Below are 24,273 nucleotides of genomic sequence, written 5' to 3' on the forward strand. Positions count from 1 at the left end.
GTTATTGTCCCACATTGATTTGGGAAGTGTCCACTATTTATACACGTGTCTTTCTAAGGCTTATTGAATTGTATAGCATAGAGGTTCTCTAGGTTTCATTAGGGCTGTTAAAGTGGGTCGAAGCCTGTGGGTTGGCCCGCACTCGCCCACACAATGGGGCGGGTTAGGGTTATAAAATTTGTGGCTTGCAACCTACGCGGGCCAAGCCATATTAAATAAAAAAATTATATATATATATATATATATAAATCCTAATTCCTTCCTTAACCCAGTCGCCGACTACTTAAACTTAATTCCAAAAAAATGAAATAGAAAAAAAGTGGGGCGGGCTAGGGTTTCATGAATCCTGGCCCGCAAAAAATTAGGCCCGTGGTGGGGCGGGCCAGCCCATTTTGACAACTCTGTAAGCTCGTGGTGGGTCGGGCCAGCCCATTTTGACAACTCTGTAATGAATTCCAAAAAAAATGAAATAGAAAAAAAAGTGGGGCAAGCTAGGGTTACATGAATCCTGGCCCGTTAAGCCCGCAAAAAATTAGGCCCGTGGTAGGGTGGGCCAGCCCGTTTTGACAACTCTGTAATGAATTCCAAAAAAATAAAAAAAAATAAAATAGAAAAAAAGTTCGCGGGCCGGCCCGCCAACCCGCGTGGGGCAGGGTAGGGTTACATGAATTCTGGCCCGCTAAGCCCGCAAAAAATTAGGCCCGTGGTAGGGCGGGCCAACCCGTTTTGACAACCCTAGGTTTCATGTATCCTAGGAAACTAGGCCTTAGTGTTTAGTATTTTACGGTTTAGGTTTTAGGGTATATCCAAAAATACACTCTATAGTGTTAAACATTGCACTTATGAAGTTTGAGGAAATCACTAGAATACCACCATATTTTTTCTCAAATTGCATGAGATCAATTAGATTTTCTCATAAGAATGGTTTAAATTGATTCTTAGTTTTTTCTTATGAACAAGTTCTTATTTGAGTGTGTTATATATAATACATACACGCTCACACACATCTTTTATATAATCAATAAATATATACTTTCTTTTATAAATAAAAAAAATAAATATATACTTTGTAAATTTTGTTCATTTATGTTTATAAATTTTTTATTTGGAAAATGATAGCTCGACTCCTACTGAGTAAAAATTTTGACACGTATCTTGATTTTATTGAAGAAAGAAGCAAGTACAAGAATAAAAATTGTCCTTCTCAAAAAAAAAAAAAGAATAAAAATTGTCACCCATTTTTTGGATGAATCAAAGTGTGCAATATCAATATAGAATATAAAATAAAATAAAAAGTGAGGGTATGCATAATATATAACTCTTTTTATATTTTTATTGTATCAAGATTTAATTTATGAATATGAAGGATTAAAATTTATGATTTTGATTAAAGTATCGATACTTACCAATACCTTTTATATAAAGTATAATTACAATTGCCAAAGGCCTTGTGGTCAAGCAGCATGAAGTGATGAGCCCAAGTGGGAGGTCATGGGTTCAAGCCTACTACATAGTATAATTACAATTGTTATGTAGAGTTGTTAACAAACCAAACAAGAACGAATAGAGGTTGTTCGTATTTGTTAGTTACGGTTTTTATAGTGTTTGTTTTTATTTGTTAAGATTTTTGAAATTTATGTACATGTTCGTTTATTAAGTGTTCATGTTCATTAGTATTTATTAACGTGTTAATTTATGTTTACGAACAATAACTAAACAAACAACCTAACGACAATAAAAACAATACAAATAAGCCCAACAAGTCCAAATAAAAAAAAACACAAAAGTGTTATATATGGTTGATTGCGTTGAGCATTGTAGAAATATTGACCGTATTTATGCCATCTAAATGGCATATAATTAGGGTTATACTTGTGTGAGACCGTCTCACGGATATTTATTCTTGAGACCGTCTCATGGATATTTATTCGTAAGACGAGTCGGATCAATATGAAAATATAATACTTATACTAAAAATTTTAATACTCTGTATTAATTATAAGGGAAAATGCAATCCTTTTGAGAAAAAATATAATACTTTTAAATTAAAATGTAAAAATATTACATTTTTTTTTCAAAAGTATTATACTTTCTCATAAGTAATTATACGGAGTATCATATAAAAAATATTGGTACTATTAGACAAGTAAAAATTCCATGTAAGTTACGGAGTATATGTTAAAGTCTTTTTTTTTTTATAAAAAATATGTTAGTCTTAATCTTATGGCGTCATTGTAAAACGTAAAAGAAAAAAATATGGAGAAAAAGAAAAAAGATTTGCCTTGGTCGACGGTTCCTATGGTTAAAAGTTGAAACGCCATTTGTATGTTTGTTACTGCCCTTTCCTTGCTGAACGGGACCAGTAAAACCGAAGCTGTAATTACTGCTCCCAAACTTCTTATCTTTTTACTGACCTTCCTCATCCTCGCTATAGCCTATAGTAGCAGTAATTACCTTCTTATCTTCCCCCGTTGTTTATTATTATCTTCTATAAATTAGATTAAATACTCCGTAATGGTTTATGCCCGTATGTTTCTTCAATCTTCTTCGCCGGCGTTCTGATCTCTCTCTCGATCTTCATAATAATCCGATCATCTTGGTCTGAGTGACTGAATTCGCAGTATTTGATTCGAGAAGAATTAGGAATTTAATACCGTGAGATAAATAACAAGGGGGAAGACACAGAAATGATGTTACCGATGGTTGATTGCCGGGGATTGATCGAATTCTGCAGGGCTTTCGAGCAGCACAAGAACAGGTCCCGATTCCAATCCAGCAAGAACAAACAATCCCAGGATAAGAATCCCTTCTGCTCCGATCACTCTCCCATGGCCGCTCTTGATTTGGTGTTACTCATCCTGGTAATCGGATCTCTAGGTTTTCTCCTAATCCCCTATTTCACTTCGGTGTTCGCCGAGGCTTTTCCGATTCTCTGCGAAATCGTCGTGGAGTGCGTCAACGACACCCCGGTGGAGTATTTTGTTGGCCTTGTGGCGGCGCTCTTGGGAGTTCTCGTCGTGATCGTGGCGTGGGAGATCCTGGATTTGCGGTCTAGGAAGTGCGGGAATCCCAAGTGTCAGGGCTTGAGGAAAGCGGTGGAGTTTGATATCCAGCTGGAGTCGGAGGAGTGCCTCAAGTATTTGCCGCCGGACGCGACCTTCAACGGGAACGCCTTCTATAATTACGGGGTGAAGCCGTTGGAACTGGGGCAGGATCGCAAGGAGCTGGAGGCGGAGCTGAAGAGGATGGCACCGCCTAACGGTCGCACCGTTCTCATCTTCCGGGCACCCTGCGGCTGCCCTGCAGGTAGATTGGAGGTTTGGGGGAATAAGAAAATTCGTAGAGTTAAGAAATGAATTTTATACGGAGGGAGGGAGTTCGTAGAGTTATAGCTCTTAGTTTGTTATTGTTCCAGCAGGATCCATCCTTATACAATGATGAATAAAGTAGGAGATATCATCAAATCAGTTTCGTGCAATACAAATAAGTATTTTGACGATGTAGCAAAACAATACATAACACTTGATTTTGTATATTATACTAATTCTTCTTTATGTTTTTTTTTTCCCCTTACACCTAGTGTTTGGTGAGATCATTTTATTCTTGTTCTGTTAATGTCACTGTTCATGCTGATATAAACCCAAAAGGGCATCTGTCAGAAGTATGCTTTTATTGTTTGAGACCGAATCTCCTTTCCAACTCTGAGTGCATGACTTCACAGAGGGAAGAGTTGATGTTCCTAATCCATGTGTGCGCGTTTTTTCCCCTTCTCTCACTACATTAAATCCATATTTCCTGTTTACATTTGTGTTGCACCAAACAATAGATAAAGGTCACCTAGTTATTGTAGTGACTGTGTCTGAGTTCATTCAATACATAGAGTTAAAACGAACTTCAGAGGTGTATTGTTAACCCGAGCATCACTTTTGGTTATTGTGGTAACATTCTTGTGTTACAACTTTGATTAAAGATGGGAAAGGAACTGAAAAGAAAGAAATCTAATTGAATGAGATTACTCTGATCCTACTGAAGTTTGTGGTAATGTCCTAGTCTTCCTGGGTTTTCCATTTCCATTTACTTTTTTTTATTCATGCAAGTGTTATTAGCCCTTACATTGTGAGCCATATCTTTGCTCCAATAGGCTGATCTTGTCTTGTTGGTAAGCTGATTCATGTTATGTATCCAAAGTTTTTTTTAATTCATACATCATAGCATTCTTGTCTCCCCTATTTTCTTTGTCTCTCTTTCAGTGAATCATATGCCTACTGATTGTTACCAGCTACCTACTAATAGCTTGATACAAGTTGTAATTTTTCTTTTCCAATGCAAATTGTTTTTATCATTAGCAGTTACTGGAGCATTTAATGTTCAAGATTGAAGACTGCTTCAAGCAATCAATTTTGCGTTGGACTTCCACGGGCTCTGGATCGAGAAATGTGTCTTCTGTTGAAATCTAATTGGAAATGCTTTCAATATTCAAGATTGAAGACTGCTTCAAGCAATTAATTTCGCATTGGGCTTCCACGGGCTCTGGATAGAGAAATATGTCTTCTGTTGAAATCTAATTGGAAAAACATCTTTAGATCCTACCTTTCCTTTACTGCAAGAATTAACATCTGAAATGCTCATTCAGAGAGGAGAAGGTGGGACTTGGGAGATAGTAAATGACTAAAAATCAAAATAAAAATGAGCTTGTTCTGTTATTTTTTGATGGATACTCCTTTGAATGTGACTCAGCAAAGTATTTTGTGGTGCTAAACCTGTCTATACTGTTCTTAACCATGGTATCTTAAGATGGCGGTGGCAGATGATATGAAGGTTATTTCTGTTCCCATTATATTATATGTAATTATATCTATATTAATATGGTTTTGACACATTACTTACATCAACTACTATGCATATATGTTTTGCCCATTGATTTTAATAGCAGGTTACATTACTCTTCCCGCTCTTTGGCTGGCATATTCAGATCAAATGATTTCTCATTTGAAGCATTCATTGCCTTAAAGTCTTTATAGCCAGGAAAGTTACAAATGTTAGTTTTATTATCTTCCGCTACCATATTCTGAGCTTCTATTTGAGCTGCAGAAGTTGGTGAGGCATAAACTTGATAGCACTTTCCTCTTTTGTGTGTTTCATCCGCAGAAAAGCCGCTGCTAGTGCTTCCTTTTTCCATTTGAAGGCTGATTTTTAAAGGTGCAGCATCAAACCTTTTCTTTTCTGGTATTATTAATTCCCTGTCATCTGTCCTTGCTGAAGTGTATGGAAACTTCCCATTCTCTTTATGTGCTTCTAACCATCTATTGTATGGTGGCTTAAGAAAATTCTTCCTCTCTATCTCAAGTGTTGAATATGTTGTGCCAACATAATCAGGCTTGATATAATTTGTGCTTTCCATTGGAGAACTCAATGGATACGAATTCATAATGCTTATATGGTCTTTCTGTGCCATTTCTCTTTGCTCGTCAAGCTGCTCTGTGGTTAATTCCATTTCTTCCACCTGTGGATATTGTCTCTCTTCATTGTTGCTGGTTTGCTCCAGTGTGCCGTGGCAATCTCTCTCAATATATTGAACTTGCTGTTGCGCCCTCTCAAACTGCTGTGGAAAAAAGTCTGTATATTAAATGCTAATTGTGACATTTTCAAAGAACTTATACTGCCAGAGAAATGGATGTAAGAAGTTCCTTTGACACATAAATTGTATGCTCATATTTGTTAGTTTGGATTTTGACAAATGTAAGAAGCATGTACTACAGGATCTAAGCCTGTATTATTAAAAGAGTTAATTCCATAAATAGTCCTTCGACTATTGACTTTTTTCAATTTTTGTCCTCGACTTTTAATTTTACCAAAGTTGGTCCCTTAACTATTGATTTTGTACCAATTTTGGTCCTTCTGTTAAATAGGTGTTAATAAGGGCAAAAATGTAAAACCAAATATTTTAACCTTTCTTCTTCACTTTGTTTCTCCAATTCCCCTCCTCCATTGCAAGATTATATAGGGAATTGAACAATGTGAATCAATATATTTATTTTTTACATTTTATGTTAAATTGTTTCAGTAATCAAAAAAAAATTTCCTGTATATTTTTTTGGTTTACTGCAATGTAATATATATTCCGTAATAATTTTTGTGTGTGTAAATTCTCTAACTGGATGTGGAGTGTTATTGTATATTTTATTGTTGTATTATGTGTTTATTATTATTATTATTTGATAGTAAAAATGGTAGAAAAAGGCACCACTAGGAGGTGAAACAAAGTGAAGAAGAAATGTTAAAATATTTGATTTTACATTTTTAACACCTATTTAACATAGATTTAACAGAAGGACCAAAATTGGTATAAAATCAATAGTTAAGGGACCAACTTTGGTAAAATTAAAAGTCTGGGATAAAAATTGGTAAAAGTCAATAGTCGAAGGACCATTTCTGGAATTAACTCTTATTAAAATGAGAATAACATTTATAATGGCCTTGGAACACATAGTACCTGTCATTGGATAACATATATTCCAGTTTTATAATATGATCTTTTCAGTACTTGATGCATCAATCCAAAAATAAAATTTTAAAGAATTAGCCAAAAGTAGTTGAACTCAAAGTAATTAGATTTGTGTGCTTGCTTATAATTTTTTCTCCCTCTCAGTTGTAGAGAAAAGGAATATGTTGTATAAACTTGCAACATACCTCAAGCTTTGCCTGTGAAGTTCTCTGTCTTTCAGTTGATATCTCTGGTACATCACTCACCTGTATACTTCTTGAGGCAAAATTGACAGTTAAGCATAAAGTGTGCAACCAATGATACACAAACCTGCAAAAAAGAAAAACTTAGTCTTCAGTCTTCTTACCCCATTGTATGTAATCCAGGTGTTATGCTGTACTTGTGTTCTTGATGTTGTTGAAATACTGTTGCTCTTATCACTGACCAAAAAGATATGTGATAGATTATTGCTCTTTCCATAGTTCTAAAATTTAGTACTTTATATGTGCTGTGCTCTTCATGCTTACTGTTTAGCAATTTGAAAAGTTTACCAGAAAAATTCGTAGAAGCACTTACTCTTTCTTGTGTTTGTATTTGCTTGCTTAGAACCATTGAGTCTGTACTTCTGAAATCAGTAAGTGAACTTAGTTTATTTTTATTTTTTTGTAAAGCTGAGATCCCTAAATGGCTTGAGAGAATTTTCATAAGTACCTGAAGGTGGCTCTTTATATGGTCTGTCGTGATTTGCTCAATGTCCATCAGCCTCATTATATTTTTCGGAGTTGCTTCTGATCATTAAGTATTCTTTTATCAGCTGTCAGCAGAGTATGACTATACTTATTTCATATTCAAGACATGCACAATGCAAGAGTTTGTACTCACTGTATATTCCTCCAAGTTGATTCACTGCATCAACAAAGCGCTCATGAACCTGTACTGTCCATTTAAACCTGGGTTTCCGAACACCTGACAATGCCTGCTTAACTTCTTGGCCATTCTTTTCATTCTTAGTCTCATTTCTTCCTGGAGTGCTCATCACACTGGAGGTAGTGAATTTAATTCTTATCGATGATGGGCGTAGCACAATATCAAAGGTTTTCCTGCAACAAAAAATATAAGGGTAAAAAACTGAAGATGATATTATGAATTTCTGCGAGATATTAAACCTTGTACCTGACTTACAAAGCGAACTTGTGGAACTTCTTTCTGCTTCTTATGCATGTTGTATATGCAGTCTTTGGATCTTTTTATTCCATCCATTTATTTCCACTATTGGTTCATCCCATTTAGCCTCTTCGCGCCCATTTTTATAAAGTGATTCTAAGAAGGGCCTCTTAGTCTCAGAGAATAGACTCCTTTTCCTTGTGGACCCCATCTGAAACTTTATCTTACTGAATTGATGAATCTTGACTTGGAGACCCTATTGTTCCTATGCTAATATTCTTAAACTTTATTACCTATATTTGGTGCCTTAGCTTTTTGGATTGTCTCTGATATCAAATATATGTTATTTGACTGCTACCATATTTACCTTTTATGTATTTCTCTTTTTACATCTGGGTAAATCCTTGATGAAGCTTTGTATTTGAAGAAGGGAGGACGGGGAGTTTAATGTTAAGTAATATCTTCATATCAGTTTTATGAACACAAATAGAAGAAATACTTCCAAATTGTGGGTAGCTGTATAAACTGTGCCATTGCCACATCTATGGATAATTGGATATTACTTTATCTAGAAACACAGAGTTGACAAGTTTGAACGTCTTGATTAGATGAAGCAGCATGAAGCTAGTGCTATTTTGATTCTGTACTATGTTTCTGACAAAAGGGCTGCTATTCTGTGAATTGTAGATACATTATTATCATATTATATTTTTCCTTTATATGATACTTTGCTAACTCTTTGGAGAGAAGCATGGTATTTAATATCTGCGTCTTTAGAACCTTTACAGCTTAGGCCTTTTAATCACCATCAGCAGCTGCTCCATCATTATCCAACAGAAAGAACTGGTTAAGGGATGCCAAGTCAAGTGTGTCAGGCTATATGCTAGAGGAACGACTCCATTAGAAGAGGTCAAGGTCAAACAGTATCCAAAGGTTCAGATACCTATCTAAAGCTAGAGTGTTGAAGATGCATGATGGGAGTTATTGATTACTTTCAAAGATCACTAGGTGAGTTATATTTGTGTCATGTTTTAATTATATATTCCTTTTGTCCTTTCAATCTTGTTTTAGTAGTACCCCAAAAAAAAAACCTTTACAGCTTTTAGGCATTGTAGGATGAGAAACCAAATGCTCTTGTTATTTCACGCTCTTACCTGCAAGTCTTGTCACTTTAAGGCCCTGTTTGGTAAATGGTGGTTAGTTGATTGGGTTGACTGTTTGGGTTAGAAGGTATGATTTGTTGATAACATTAGCTGATTGTAGAATGTTGTTTGATAAATTAGCTGTTAGTTGATAGCTGTTTGGTATAATTTCTTTTCTCAAAAAAGCTAATTGAAAAGGCTGCTTTGAGTAGCCTTTTGAATTTTAGCATTTTGGAGTTACAAAAAGCTTATTAACCAAACAACTAATAGTGGTCAAATATGTCAAAATTGACCGATAGGCTGATTATTTACCAAACAGGGCATTTATCTTGACAATCTTAACTGAAATGATTGCTCTTTCAAATTGTCAACTAATTGATGCTGCAGCTTTAAATCTATAAATATTGGCTTTTTAGCAACTTGATGAGAAACCATGCAAATATGTTTCATTACTTGGCCTGTATGTAGGTCTTGTCGCATTAATCTCGAATGTTAACTGAGATAATAGCACTTTCAAATATGATCTGCAACCAATTGTTGAGCTTTGCTTTGTTACTTTTAGAAGAATTGACACCATAGTTCGTTCTATTTAATAAAGTTTATTTATCCATTATCTTTTTTTCACCCTTTCAATGCTTTTATGGACCTTTTCCATTTTTCAGATGCTGCAATTAAAGTACATGCACCCGGCCCCAGTGCCACTTTATTCAATATTACTGGTTGCTGTGGTGACAGCAGATTCATTTTTCACTTCTGAGGTATGACACAGAAAATACTAGTTGAAACCTTACCTTTATCTAAAAATGGGAGATCTTCATTCTTGCTATAAACAATTCTTTGAGCCCCTGGCCGGCTGGCCCCTCTCTCTCCTCTCTTTGTGGACTTGGGTATCATGTAAAGTTAGTAGAAAGAAGTGGGGTAGAGAATTGGCAACTTGGCTACTTTCTAAGAAGTAAACCTAGGTTCAAATCTTATTAACTCCATTCAACAACATGTAAAAATTAAGGACGGCAGTGAGGCGGGTTTGGATGAGGGAACCTACATCCACCACCCGACTCACCATATGGATATAATTAACAAAATTATTTATAATATTTAAAAAAAAAATTCAATTGTATATATAAAACTTTATTATTTCTAAATGTTCTCATTATTTCATATGTTGGTATTTTAATATTAAAATTAACGAGTACAGTATATATGTAACAAATAGGAATTATAATAATATATATTATATATATGCAGTGGGTCAGATTGGGTGGAATGGCAGGTACAATCTTAGAAGAGTTAATTCCATTTTTGGTTCTAGATTTATAGGTGGCTGTTCACTTTTGAGTCCTTTTTCATCAGAACATCCACTTTTGGTCTTAATATTATTGTGGCATGACCGTTTTTGGTTCTTTATCAGCAAAACAGTTTAAATATCGTTAAATACAAGGACATTTCGGTCTTCAATTATGGATGTTTTCAAAAAAATAAACATAAAAAATATAGCGACTCAACCTACTTTGTATAACAAAGATTGAAATGTCTTTGTATTTAACGACATTTCAATGATTTTGTTGACGGAGGACTAAAAATGGTTATGCCACAATAATACTAGGACCAAATGAGGATGTTCTAATAAAAAAATGACTAAAGGTGGATTGTCACCTATAAATCTGGGACAAAAAATGGAATTAACTCATCTTAGAACCCGAAACCTATCTACCACCCAAGTGGGTGGAATTTCTACATCCAAACCTGACCGACCCGCTGATCAAATAGGAGTGAGTACCCATGGGATGGATCTGAATTTCCATCCCTAGTAAAAAGTATCAAGATTTCAGCCTTTTGTGAGTCTGCAGTCCATATTGAAGTGGTTATTTTGGTTTAAAAAGTAACCCGAATGCTTAGATTGATGAATTGGCATGATTACTAACTCTCAGTCCCATCACAAACTGGTAAGCTATCTAAGTAATTGTTATTCTGAGTTTTCTTTATTCCATTGGCATTTATGTCTTTTATTTTGAGTTGGTGTATCTTAATAGGCCACATCCCTTGCTCCAAGAAAAAATCTTGTAAAGTTATGTATCTCAACATTGTCTCTTCCAGGGCTAGAATTTGATGTTATATCTTTTAGTTCCTCTTCATGATAGGAAGAATATAGATCATCTTAGCGTAGAGGAATATAATCAATCTTATATGTTCCATGGTTCTGTGCCCTTTGATTTATTCCTCTACTTCAGTCCATTTCATTTGAGGTGTCAATACCTCAGGCACTCAAAAAAGCTTGCGTTTCCTTCCTAAATACAACGTGTCACGCTTGGCTAGCAAAGATGGATTCTCCTCTCTTTTCCAGCTACCCTCATTTTCTGATATTATCACTTTCTTTTTTCTTCACACCCTTTCCTTTTTCAGATTTTCTCCTTCTTGCCAAGAGCCAAAAATACTCATGGACCATTTTTCTTTTTGAATGCCATCTACAAGAAACCTGTGGTTTAATTTGATACCTCATGTGCCAATCACCGTAGCCATCCTTCTGTGGAGTGTGGAGCAATTGAGTAAAGTTTTTCTGATCTTTATACAATTAAATGCAAACGCAACTGTAATTATTTTAAGATTGTAATTTATTCCCCTTCATAATATGTCAATTATCAATGTCACCCCTGAATTATTAGTGGTGTAAATGTTACCACTCAATTTTCAAAATGGTACATATATTGTCCTTCTCGTACTGTACTGGAGGAGCAATATATGTACCATTTTGAAAATTGAGGGGCAACATTTACACTACGGCAAGGCAATATATGTACAGTTTTGAAAATTGAAGGATAACATTTACACCACTAATAATTCAAGTGTGATATTGATAATTGGCATATTATGGAGGGGCATAAATTACAAATTTCTCTTATTTTAAGCAACATGATCTATTATTTAGAAAAACCTCCTTTCTCTCTTTGCAGGTATTCAGCTATCAACTATGGAAACAATCTTATTCATGCCCAGACCTCCAATAATTACTTTAATTTTTCCAGTACAACGGAAAGTAATGACAAGAAAGAAAACGAAAGAAGATCCCAGAGACCCAGACGCATCTAATAGTTACATTAATTTGAATCTGATAAAACAATGCTACTGCAATTATTATTATTGGGTATTATTTATCAATTTGCTAAAGAGTATATCTTTCTTTCCCTAAGAATCTGAGGCTGTTGATTTTTATGCGTGGTGTTGGAGGTATATTTTGCAGGAACATCAGCTTAAGACCTGTTGTGTATACTGTGGCTGAATTTTGCTTGCTTGCAGAATGCAGACTTTTGTGGATTCCATTTCTCATCTTGAGGGGTGGGAATAGGTCCAATCATTATTGTGTGGACTATAATTCACGCATCTGTGTGGATCACAATCTAAAAAGTATTGTTAGAAGATAAAATAACATCAGTAGTGTTAGAGTACTATTCTCCTTGAGCTATGTGTATTCTTGAGCTTTGTATAGTCTTGGGCAGCTCAGTCTTGGGCAGTCCAGACTTTTCCCTTCCCTCTGCCTATATATATGTTGTACACAGATCAGATTGTAGGGAGTGTGGTATTATATTGAATACACCATTTGGTGAGTTTGTTAACATGGTATCAGAGCCATGAGAAACTCTTGAAGCTCCTTCCTCCAGCTTCCTTCTTCTTCCTCCTCCCCACTGCAGAAAGCAGTTTCCTTTCACTGCCAAAGAATTTTTTTTTTCTTCCTCTTCTTCCTTGCTCCACCATCATCATCACCCATTCAGAAAGGTTCGCCGGCGTCAGGCGACCACGACTGGAGAGTTCGGAAGCAGTCCGGCCAGCGCGTGGAGCTCACGCGCCACCGTCACCTTCGGCCACCGCCCCCACGCGCCGGCGCGTGCGGCGTCTCCGGCGGCCGGAAAATTTTCCGGCTTGCAGTTCCAGTGTCGCCCAAGCCCTGTGACTTCATATTTGGACTTGGTTTGGACCATTGTCGCTCCGAAAATATTTACTCTCTTCAGGTTCTTTCGTATCTCCTCATGCTCCATATTTCTAGGTATTTTCATCTCTGTTTCTGATCTGTTTTTGTGGGTATGGCTGAAAATAAGTCTCTTGTCATATCTGATATTGTTCCAGTTACTTCCAAAATCACAGACAGTAAACTTACTGATTCTAATTACTTGGAGTGGAGTCAGGTTATTAAGCTTTACCTTACTAGTTTGGGAAAAGAAGAGCACCTAACTAAATCTGTGACTGAACAAGATAATACTTGGGTGCGGGATGATGCACGTTTGTTTTTACAAATTCGGAATTCTATTGATGATAGTATTATTGGATTCATTAGTCATTGTGAAACTGTTAAAGACCTCATGGATTATTTAGAATACTTGTACTCTGGAAAAGGGAATATCACCCGTATCTATGATGTCTGTAAGTCCTTTTATTGTGCAGAGAAACATAGTTTGTCCCTCACTGCATATTTTATGGAATTTAAGAGAACATATGAAGCACTCAATAAGCTTATGCCATTTACTGCTGATATCAAAGAACAACAAAAACAACGAGACCAAATGGCGGTTATGAGTTTCTTGGCAGGACTTCCCTCTGAATTCGACACTGCCAGGTCTTCTATTCTCAGTCACTCTGAAATTCCTACCCTGGCCGACATCTTCCCACGGCTTATTCGATCGGAGCACTCACAACCAAGTATACCACAACCAAGTATCCTTGGTCTTCCACCAAGTAGTGTTCTTGTTAGTCGTCATCCGAACAAAGGTAATTTCCAAGGGCACACCTCCGGTGGTATCGTGTGCCATTATTGCCATAAGACTGGACATTTGAGGAGGGACTGCAGGAAATGGCTGAAGGATCGGGGAAACTCATTTGCCAATGTTGCATCCACACCTGAGACACCTTCCAAAACGATAACGGTTTCTGCTGAAGAGTTTGCCAAGTTTTCTCAATACCGGGATTCTCTAAAACATTCATCCTCTTCAGTCACTGTTGTTGCTGACTCAGGTAACACCACCACATGCCTTCTCTCCTCTTCATCCAAGTGGGTCATAGACTCGGGTGCCACAGATCATATGACAGGTAACTCTAGTCTATTCTCCACATTTTCTTCCCGTTCCTATAATTCACCTGTTGTTACCTTAGCAGATGGATCCACCTCCCATGTACTTGGGTCTGGAACCATTACTCCAATATCCTCGCTTCCCTTAACCTCTGTCTTAAACTTGCCGAATTTTTCGTTCAATTTAATTTCAGTTAGCCAACTTACCCGTACCTTAAACTGTTCTGTTACGTTCTTTCCCGATCATTGTTTGTTTCAGGATCTTATGACGAAGAGAGTTATTGGTAAGGGGCACGAGTCGGGGGGGCTCTACATCCTTGACACCACAAGACTAGAGTCTGTTGCTTGTTCTGCTGCTGTCACTCCTAATCTAGCTCATTGTCGTTTGGGGCATCCTTCCCTTCCACTGTTGAAGAAACTGTGTCCACAATTTCAAAATTTGTCTTCTTTACCTTGTGAGTCATGTGAATTTTCTAAGCATCACCGTGTGCATTTGAGCCCTAGGATTCACAAACGAGCAACTGCTCTTTTTGATTTAGTGCATTCTGATGTTTGGGGCCCATGTTCAATAACATCTAAACTTGGTTTTAAGTATTTTGTTACCTTTGTCGATGATTTTTCTCGAATGACATGGTTATATCTAATGAAATGTCGTTCTGAATTATTTGGTTTGTTTCGTGGGTTTTGTGCTGAAATTGAAACTCAATTTGGAACTCGTGTCAAAATCTTGCGCAGTGACAATGCTACTGAATATTTCTCATCTCCCTTCACCTCATATATGCTTGAGCACGGTATGCTTCATCAGTCTTCCTGTGTTGACACACATTCCCAAAATGGGGTGGCTGAACGCAAAAATCGCCATTTGCTCGAAACTGCGAGAGCCTTAATGTTTCAACGCGGGGTTCCTAAGCAGTTTTGGGCTGATGCTGTTTCCACGGAATGTTTCTTGATCAATCGCATGCCTTCTGTGGTGTTGAATGGGAAAACACCTTACCATCTTTTGTTTCCATCTAAATCTTTGTTTTCGGTTGACCCACGTATATTTGGTTGTGTGTGTTTTGTTCGGGATGTTCGTCCCAATATCACCAAGTTAGATCCAAAATCTTTAAAATGTGTATTCCTTGGTTATTCTCGTGTGCAAAGAGGATACAAGTGTTACTCTCCTGAACTTGGTCGATATCTTGTTTCCATCAATGTCACTTTTCATGAGGATGTTCCTTTCTTTCCTTTTTCTCCGGATGCTATCCATCCGGAAGACAGGAATGACATCTTGATGTACACTGTCACGACCTCTCTCTCCAACTCTACTCCTACTGTCCCTAACTCTGTTCCTACTCCTCCTGTCCTACAAGTGTATTCTCGTCGACCCCGTACTAACACAATTGCTCCAGCTCTGCTTCCTGCTTCCCTTCCTGACTCGGTGCCAACTCAATGCCCCGAAACCACCTCTTTGTTGTCTGATCCAATCTTGGAAGATGACGGACCAATTGCTCTCCGGAAAGGTAAACGCAGTTGTACTTATCCTATATCCTCTCTTGTATCCTATGATCGGATCTCCCCTGCATCCTGTTCCTTTATTGCTTCCCTTGATTCTATTTCTACTCCTAAAACCGTTAAAGAAGCCTTATCCCATCCTGGGTGGCGACAAGTTATGATTGAAGAGATGAATGCTCTGGATCAAAACGGTACTTGGGAGCTGGTGACTATACCTACAGGTAAAAGACCTATTGGGTGTAAATGGGTGTTTACTGTAAAAGTCAATTCCGATGGATCTGTTGCTCGGTTGAAAGCTCGTCTTGTGGCTAAAGGATATGCTCAAACTTATGGGATTGATTATTCTGACACATTTCTCCTGTTGCTAAGCTTACTTCTGTCAGGATACTCATCTCAATGGCGGCTATTCATGACTGGCATCTGCATCAGCTTGATATTAAGAATGCCTTTCATGACTGGCATCTGCATCAGCTTGATATTAAGAATGCCTTTCTGCATGGAGATCTTAATGAAGAGGTTTACATGGAGCCCTTTCTGCATGGAGATCTTAATGAAGAGGTTTACATGGAGCAACCTCCTGGGTTTGTTGCTCAGGGGGAGTCTTACATGGAGCAACCTCCTGGGTTTGTTGCTCAGGGGGAGTCTAGGAAAGTATGCAAACTTCGTCGATCATTATATGGGCTAAAACAAAGTCCACGTGCATGGTTTGGAAAATTTAGCCAAGCTGTTGAAAGCTTTGGGATGATAAAAGGAAAATCAGATCACTCCATGTTTTACAAATGGTCCAAAACTGGCATTATCTGGCTAGTGGTTTATGTGGATGACATTGTCATTACAGGAAGTGACATTGAAGGGATTTCATCTCTTAAATCATTTCTTCATAGTCAGTTTCAAACAAAAGACTTGGGACCACTGAAATATTTTCTGGGTATTGAAGTTATGAGGAGTAAAACAGGTATACTACTATCTCAACGAAAATATGTACTTGACTTACTCTCTGAAACAGGAAAACTGGGTGCCAAACCATACACTACTCCAATGATACCAAACATACAACTGTCAAAGGAAGGGGAATTGTTTGAAGATCCTGAAAGGTACAGAAGATTAGTTGGGAAACTAAACTACTTGACAGTAACCCGTCCAGATATTGCATACCCAGTTAGCGTATTGAGCCAGTACATGGCATCTCCGACTATTGATCATTGGGCAGCTGTTGAACATATCTTGTGTTACTTAAAGGGAGCACCAGGACATGGAATTCTTTATAAGAATCATGGTCACACAAAGATTGAGTGTTTTTCTGATGCTGATTGGGCAGGATCCAAGGAAGATCGTAGATCAACAACTGGATATTGTATTCTCTTTGGAGGAAATCTAGTTTCATGGAAGAGTAAGAAGCAGACTGTGGTTTCTCGTTCTAGTGCAGAGTCAGAATATAGAGCAATGGCGCAATCAACATGTGAAGTAATGTGGATAAACAACCTCTTGAATGAGTCTGGTTTCAAAGCTCCAATTCCTGCAAAGTTGTGGTGTGATAATCAATCAGCTCTTCACATTGCATCAAATCCAGTTTTTCATGAACGAACCAAGCACATAGAGATTGACTGCCACTTTGTTCGTGAAAAGATACAACAGGGGTTAATCTCCACCGGATTTGTGAAGACCGGAGAACAACTCGGGGATCTATTCACAAAGGCCCTAACTGGGACTCGAGTTAGTTATTTGTGTAACAAGTTGGGCATGATTAACATCTACGCTCCAACTTGAGGGGGAGTGTTAGAAGATAAAATAACATCAGTAGTGTTAGAGTACTATTCTCCTTGAGCTATGTGTATTCTTGAGCTTTGTATAGTCTTGGGCAGCTCAGTCTTGGGCAGTTCAGTCCAGACTTTTCCCTTCCCCTCTGCCTATATATATGTTGTACACAGATCAGATTGTAGGGAGTGTGGTATTATATTGAATACACCATTTGGTGAGTTTGTTAACAAGTATATTATTCTAATTCATAAAATATTTTATTCTAACATATAAAGTATATTATTCTAATTCATAAAATACATTACCTTATCCTAAAAATTTCATTATTCTAGCATATAAAGTACATTATATATTATTCTAACTCATAAATACATTTTTCTAACACATAAAGTAAATTATTATAACTCATAAAATACATAATCTTACTTAAAAAATTTCATTATTTTCACATATAAAGTATATTATTTTAACAAATAAAGTAAATTATTCTAATTCATAAAATATATTATCTTATTCTAGAAATTTCATTATTTTAACACATAAAATACATTATTCTACTCCATAATGTTTATTATTCTAGCACACATGAGAAGCAAGGTTTTTCTTTTTTTAATTTATTTTTAATATCAAAATGACGTTTTGGACTGTGGTCTACACATTAATTTGCCGAAGGCCACACCCCTGTCATGAGGCTTATGATTTAGTCTAGTTTAAGCTTAGTTTGGGAGAAAATTGCCATTTTGGTCCAATAACTATTGTAGTAGTGTTAATTGCTATTCGCGACTTTCAAAAATTTTAATTGCGTACCTTGACTATGCATTTTTTTTTCAATTTTGGTCACGTCAGCTAAATTTCCGGTCAAAAGTGACCGGAAAAAATTAAATCACATATTATTCTTAATTGGAAGGGGCAAAATAGTCATTTTCTTGTTATGTTTGCCGACATCTTCCATTTCCACCATCGTTGCCGGAGACGATAGCTTCAAGGCGACGTGAAGCTACCGACATCATCCATTTCCACCATTTCCACCATGGTTGAAGCTACCAACCAGCTCGCCGGAGAAGAGGAGCCACGCCAATGCTCGCTATCGGTCGCTGTCGGTCTGCAGTTCGAGAGGGAGAGACGGGGTCGCTGGTTGGTGCTCACCGCCGGACTGCCATGGCCGCCACTCTGCTTCATCGACAACTCCCATACCTCTTTCCGTCGCCGTTACCAGTGAAGAACGAGAGACAGAAATTCGCGGCTGCTGCTTCTTTCTTCGTTCAACCAGCGAGAGAGACGAGAGAGCCACGGGTGCTGCTTCTTTCTTCGATCTGCTGCTGCTTCTCTCTTCAAGTCGACGGCGACAGTTGAATGGAGAAGACGACGGAGATGAAATAATATAAAGTAAAATGACAAAAATACCCCTAGTGTTTGACCTATTAATATTTTCCAGTCACATTTGACCGGCAATTTGGCCGGCGTGATCAAAATTGAGAAAAAATGCATAGTCAAGGTACACAATTAACATTTTTGAAAGTCACGGATAGCAATTAACATTACTACAATAGTCATTGGACCAAAATGACAATTTTCTCTTAGTTTAGCCTAACCAATTTAGTAATAGTTGTTAATAGTAGATCATGGTCCATAGAATGCTATGTGGATCATAGTCCAATATAATTGTCAAATGAAACTGTAGTAGAGTTAAAATGATATTTTAGTATTACTAAACTAAAACTAGTGCGTGTGAAATATGGAACTAAAGAATAGAGCTAATGCAATAATGTATAATGTCAAGTCTAGTTTGAGTTTAGCCTATTTAGTAAGAGGTCAAGTCTAAACTTATTTTAGATCAGAACATATTTAACTAAATAGGCTTAAGCTTATAAACTGAAGGATAAACTGTGGGTGAAAGTCATGCGGGACAAATATGTTAAGCAAGGGGATTTCCTTCATTTGACACCAAACTTGAAAGGGTCGTGGGGGTGGCGTAGCATCCTTAAAGGAAGAAACGTTCTCATCAAGGGGCTAAAATGGAAAGTCGGTGACGGCTCTAACATCAGTTTTTGGAACGACTGGTGGACCGGAAGGAGTTCCTTAGCCGCCAATACCAACGTTTCGGTGCCGACAGATTCAAGCAACACTACCGTGTGCTCCTTCATCACACAGCAACGATCCTGGGATGTTGCAGCCTTGAGTAACATCCTTCCACCTTCCACCATAAATGATATCCGGGCGGTTCCGTTGTCAATCCACCTGAATCAGGTAGACTCGCTGACTTGGCCTCATTCTAATTCTGGTCAGATGTCGGTTTCTTCGGCCTTTGCTTTTATTTCAGGTCACAATGGATTGGAAGATTCACATGGCTGGATTTGGAAGGTGCCTTGTGTGGAAAGGGTGAAAATTTACCTGTGGAAGATTGTGACAGATGGTTTGCTGACCAACACTGAGCGGCGACGACGAGGGCTAACTGATAACGCCAACTGTCCAAGATGCGGTGTGGAAGAAGAGACGCTGGATCATCTTCTCCGCGGATGCGATTTTGCGACACAATGTTGGGAGTTAGCAGCTCCTCCGGGACGATTTTGGTCGAGCTTCCATCTTCCGTTGACAACGTAGGTGGAGGATTTCTGCTCGACAAGTCAGCAAGGCAACCAGGATGGACATTGGATGATCTTATTTCCATACATACTATGGAATATTTGGAAAGCTCGGAACCTTTTTGTCTTTAATAATTCCTTCTGTACGGCGGCTGACATTGTGCAAAAAGTAGGGAAGGAAACGATGGAGGCTCATAGATACCTGCTCAAACGATCGGGTCCTCTTCATGCAAGACAACTCTGGATTTCATGGTTACCTCCACAAGCGGGTTACGTCAAAATGAATTCAGATGGTGCAAGGAGAGCCAACTCAGGTCTCGCAAGTGCAGGGGGTCTAATCAGAGACAATAGAGGAAACTGGTTAGTGGGCTTCACGACCAACATTGGGCACACTTCTAGTTTCAAAGCTGAATTATGGGGCTTTCGGGAAGGTCTGACCATTGCCAAGAAGCACGGCTTCACCCATATCTTTGCAGAAACTGATTCCGAAGCCATGGTCAAAACGCTACACAAAGACACAGGAACTAGTCTCTTCGACTCCACGCTAGTTGCTGACTGCAAATCTCTAATCCGGCAATTTCAGGATGTCAAGATTAGTCATGTTTTCCGCGAAGGAAATAAATGTGCAAACTTTCTGGCTAACATGGTCGACCTGGGGGACCACTCTTCTTGAACATCCTCCAGCTGAGATTCAAGACCTTCTTTCTCATGATAAGCATAATATCGCCACTAGTAGAAGGCGTTAATTTGGAGGGATCCTAGGGTCCCTTTTTTCCACCAAAAAAAAAATAAATAGGCTTAAGCTTATATGTTTAAGCCTAACTTATATGCCTATAAGTTTGACTTTTATATAAGAGCAGCATGCGCGCGCACACATATATATAGCCATAGGCTAAGGATCCTATGAAACCAGTATAGTATCATAGGAGAGAAATAATAACTAATTTTAGCCTTATATCTGTAAAAATTTGAAGGATCTGATCAATTTTTTTTTAAAAAAAATGCAGTGACATTTCCGTAATTATCATCAATTTCACTATGCAAATCTGGACACTTAAATATGCAATCTTTAACAACTAAACATTTAAATTTGTTAAATTTTATAAAATCAAAGAAAAAAATTAAATTTAAATCCAAACTGAAAATACTAGACCTTAAGTAGCAAAAAGTGAACCACTACAAAAAAAAAAAAAAAAAAAAAACCTTAATCATATATAAACTCTAAAATCAAGACCTTGAGTGCAATGCACTTTCACATTTTTACAAGTGTTTTTTTTTTTTTTTGAAAACATTTTTACAAGTGTAATCTTATAATACTAAATATGCAAAATTTTAATATTAAATGTGTAAAATATTAATACTACATGTGCAAACATGAAAAGCGTAAGAATTGCATATTTTAGTGTTCAAATTTACATAGTAAAGTTGGTAATAATAATGAAAATACCACCGCATTTTTTTTTAAATTGATCCTATCCGTATGATTTTTCTAGATATAAGGTTGAGATAAGTTGTTATTTCTTTCTTGAGAACTCGCTCCCACATATATGTAGTCCTGGCCATTCAGCTGTGAACAAGTGATAAAGTGTGAACCTGCTTGCACCGTTGAGATTGCGTTTTTTATGGTGGCGATTCTTATAATTTTTGCGTCTAGTTTGTTAAGATGTAGAGGGTGCAGTTTGGCATAAGTTATTATGAGGGAAATTTTGTCCATATAACCCTAGGTTGTTGTATTGGAGATCAAAGGAAAACAATATCCCCGTCCAACTCCATTGTGCGTCGTTTATTCTCCCCAGCGCAAGTCCATATAACCCTAGGTTGTTACTCTGCAGTGCACAAGGCAAGCTACTGACTAGATGACTGGCGGCTACTGCCATTCAAGGAGGTTAGTTTTTTTCCCATATATTAGTCGTAAACGAAGAAGGTGGTAATCGCCTTCAATTCACTGTACTGCCGTTCTCAATTGCATGGCTTCGGGAATGTGCGTTAGGGGTAGTTCTTTGGGTCTTGATTTTTTTTTAGGAGTGTGGATTGTACTAACGTAGGTTAACAATCCCCATATCACAATTGACGCAGGCGGCGTGGTGTTAAGTGCTCACGGTGCAGTGCGACTGGTTGTAGTACTGCCCATGGGTGTGGGTTTTTTACTTGGGGTGAGTGATTCGTGGAGTGGTCCTAACGTTACTTAATTGCGCGGGGTGTGCAGTGCTTTTCGATTTCGAACGCACTGCCTAGCCATGTATACATACAAAATGAACAGATTCAAACAAAAAATATAATTGTAGTGCAAATTTCACAAAAAAAATATAAAATACATTACGTCGATTTTTTTAAATTCAAAATTTAAATAATGTTTTTGACATCTGTTTTTTAAAAATTGACCAATGTGTATTTTTCGCTAGCAATGTATTGGTATGCACTGTTTGGCTTCCGTAGGTGTGTATTTGTATGGTTGGTTGTGTGCATTTTAAGTGATTTAGAGGAGGAACAAGGTTCTCATGTAACAAGTGTGCATTTGCACGGTCAATGAGGTGTATTTTTTGGTGATTTCGAGGAGGAATCATCCCGTAAAATGCGATGACTGATCATAACCAACCATCATGATTCTTCAACGGTTGAGATTTTTTTTTTTTTTTAAAACACCAGGTCAAGTTTATAATTTTACAAACTTTCAAATTTGTAATACTGTGTGCACTATGGCCTCCGTATGTGTGCATTTTGGCGGTTGGTGGTATACATTTTGGGTGATTTTCAGGAGGAACAAGACCTTCCTATAACAAATCATAACCACATATCAAGTTTTACCAATATTTGATGATTTTAGAAAAAAAAAAAACATGGGTGTTAAAGTTTACATTTGCATAGTCATACTTTGGGTTACTGGTGTGAATTATAATGGGTAGGCGGAAAATTTGGACTTTATCCCTTTTCAGATGGGAGGGTGGATTTTTTTGCCAGATCGATTTGCCCTTTAAGCGTGACTTTGGAGGATTTGACATGCTAACTAGGCAAATTTCTTAGATGACTTTATGATTAATCATAGCCATGGATTTATTAGTTTTAACGGCCATGATTTGTCTATAGTTTTTATAATCCTAGCCATTTATATGGGAGGTGGTTCTCATCACTTTTACTTAATATATTTTAATATTTACAGAATGAAACTAACTATATACATCAAACCTTAAAACTTAAATTCTCAATTTTCAATTTTCACACTTTCTCGTCTCTTCTCGTTTCCCTCCTAGTGGAGTAGCAGACTCATCGTTGCGTATTACATAATAGCAGTTATGGAGGCGATGAAGTGAGACATTTGATTGACCAACAATAATCTTGCGTTCTTATCATAGTTTTTAATTTTTTCTAAAATTCAATTGAGGTTGAGAACACATGTTGTTGTCACTATTTGGAAACTTATTGTGACTTGCGACTGGAACTGTTCATTTATTATTGTTATATTAGGTTTAATTTATTTACAAATATGTAGACTTTATAAAGCCTATAACATGTAGATCTTAAATAGACTCACAAAGCCTATTTAAAGTTTACAACATAGTATTTTTAATGATTTAGATATTAAATGGCAAATTAACAGCTGTATGCATGGATCACAGTCTAAAACGATGTCATTTGGTGTGCTTTAAAGCTAGACATGGCAAAGGCTTACGATAGAACGGAGTGGGGCTTTTTCCGTGAGATTATGGTTCGTTTGGATTTTGATAATAGATGGACTGAGCTTATAATGAGGTGTGTAACTTCTGTTCGATATAAGGTTGGGGTGAATGAGGCTTTTACTGATTTTATTAATCCTTCCCGTGGTTTGAGACAAGGCGATCCGCTATCTCCTTATCTTTTTATTTTATGTGTGAAGGGTTTGTCTCACTTGATTACTAAAGTTGCCATGAATCACCATATCTCACCTTGTGTTGTGGCTAGGGGTGCACCAGGTATCTCGCATTTATTTTTTGTAGATGATAACCACTTATTTTTCAAGGCAACAGTTAGGCTGAGGTAATTAAATAGTGTCTTTTGGATTATGAACGCATGTCAGGTCAAACAGTAAATTTTGATAAATCATCTATTGTGTTTAATCGCAATGTGAGTAATTTTACTAGGTATGCGGTGGCGACTGTTTTTAATGTAAATTAGGTAGTATATTTTGATACTTATTTGGGACTTCCGCTGGGAATTGGCTGGAATAAACAAACAAAAGATAGGTCTTTTCATTTATTGAAGCAAATTACTTCACAGGTTGGGAGGTTGGCGCAAGAATATTCTTTCTAGAGTAGGTAAGTAAGTATCAAGAAAGGTGCCGGCAATTCATCTAACTGGGAAGGAAAACTGGAAAAAAATTATTCTCATTGTAGTGAATGAATCATCTTGGTGTTCTTACAGTTTACAACTTTTGTCTTACAAGTTGTACTGAGTGAAAGATAGAAAGGGGTGATATACACTTAGCAGTAAAACAGACAGAACAGAAATAGTAGAATTTGTTATGAATCTAGTTGAGATATTGGCTTGGATGCAGATGGGTTAGTTTGTTGACTTGAAGTTTGACTATCATTTGTTGAAACCACCCCCACCCCCCGCCCCCCC

At 37.3% G+C, this 24,273-nt stretch overlaps 2 protein-coding genes and 1 long non-coding RNA gene across 3 annotated transcripts; 2 read left to right on the forward strand and 1 right to left on the reverse strand.

Annotated features, from left to right (window-relative positions):
* The first annotated feature begins 2,504 nt into the window (after window positions 1–2,504).
* On the forward strand, window positions 2,505–3,595 carry LOC116016860 (uncharacterized protein At5g19025-like). Its single transcript, XM_031257293.1, has one exon. The coding sequence runs from the start codon at window positions 2,688–2,690 to the stop codon at window positions 3,354–3,356; it is 669 nt and encodes a 222-aa protein (XP_031113153.1). The 5' UTR covers window positions 2,505–2,687; the 3' UTR covers window positions 3,357–3,595.
* Window positions 3,596–4,939: 1,344 nt separating this feature from the next.
* Window positions 4,940–7,775, reverse strand: LOC116016101 (myb family transcription factor PHL12-like). The gene is made up of 6 exons (XM_031256263.1): window positions 7,367–7,775; window positions 7,196–7,272; window positions 7,061–7,109; window positions 6,852–6,924; window positions 6,691–6,760; window positions 4,940–5,599 (listed from the first exon to the last, which is right to left on the reverse strand). Exons 1-6 carry the CDS (start codon window positions 7,518–7,520, stop codon window positions 4,940–4,942), a joined length of 1,083 nt encoding a protein of 360 aa, XP_031112123.1. The 5' UTR covers window positions 7,521–7,775.
* Window positions 7,776–10,374: 2,599 nt separating this feature from the next.
* On the forward strand, window positions 10,375–11,995 carry LOC116016861. The gene is made up of 2 exons (XR_004097801.1): window positions 10,375–11,333; window positions 11,739–11,995. It is a non-coding gene; the product is annotated as an uncharacterized LOC116016861 (long non-coding RNA).
* The last annotated feature ends 12,278 nt before the right edge of the window (window positions 11,996–24,273 follow it).

Source organism: Ipomoea triloba, chromosome 4 (assembly GCF_003576645.1).
Source record: "Ipomoea triloba cultivar NCNSP0323 chromosome 4, ASM357664v1".
Lineage (NCBI taxonomy): Eukaryota > Viridiplantae > Streptophyta > Magnoliopsida > Solanales > Convolvulaceae > Ipomoea > Ipomoea triloba.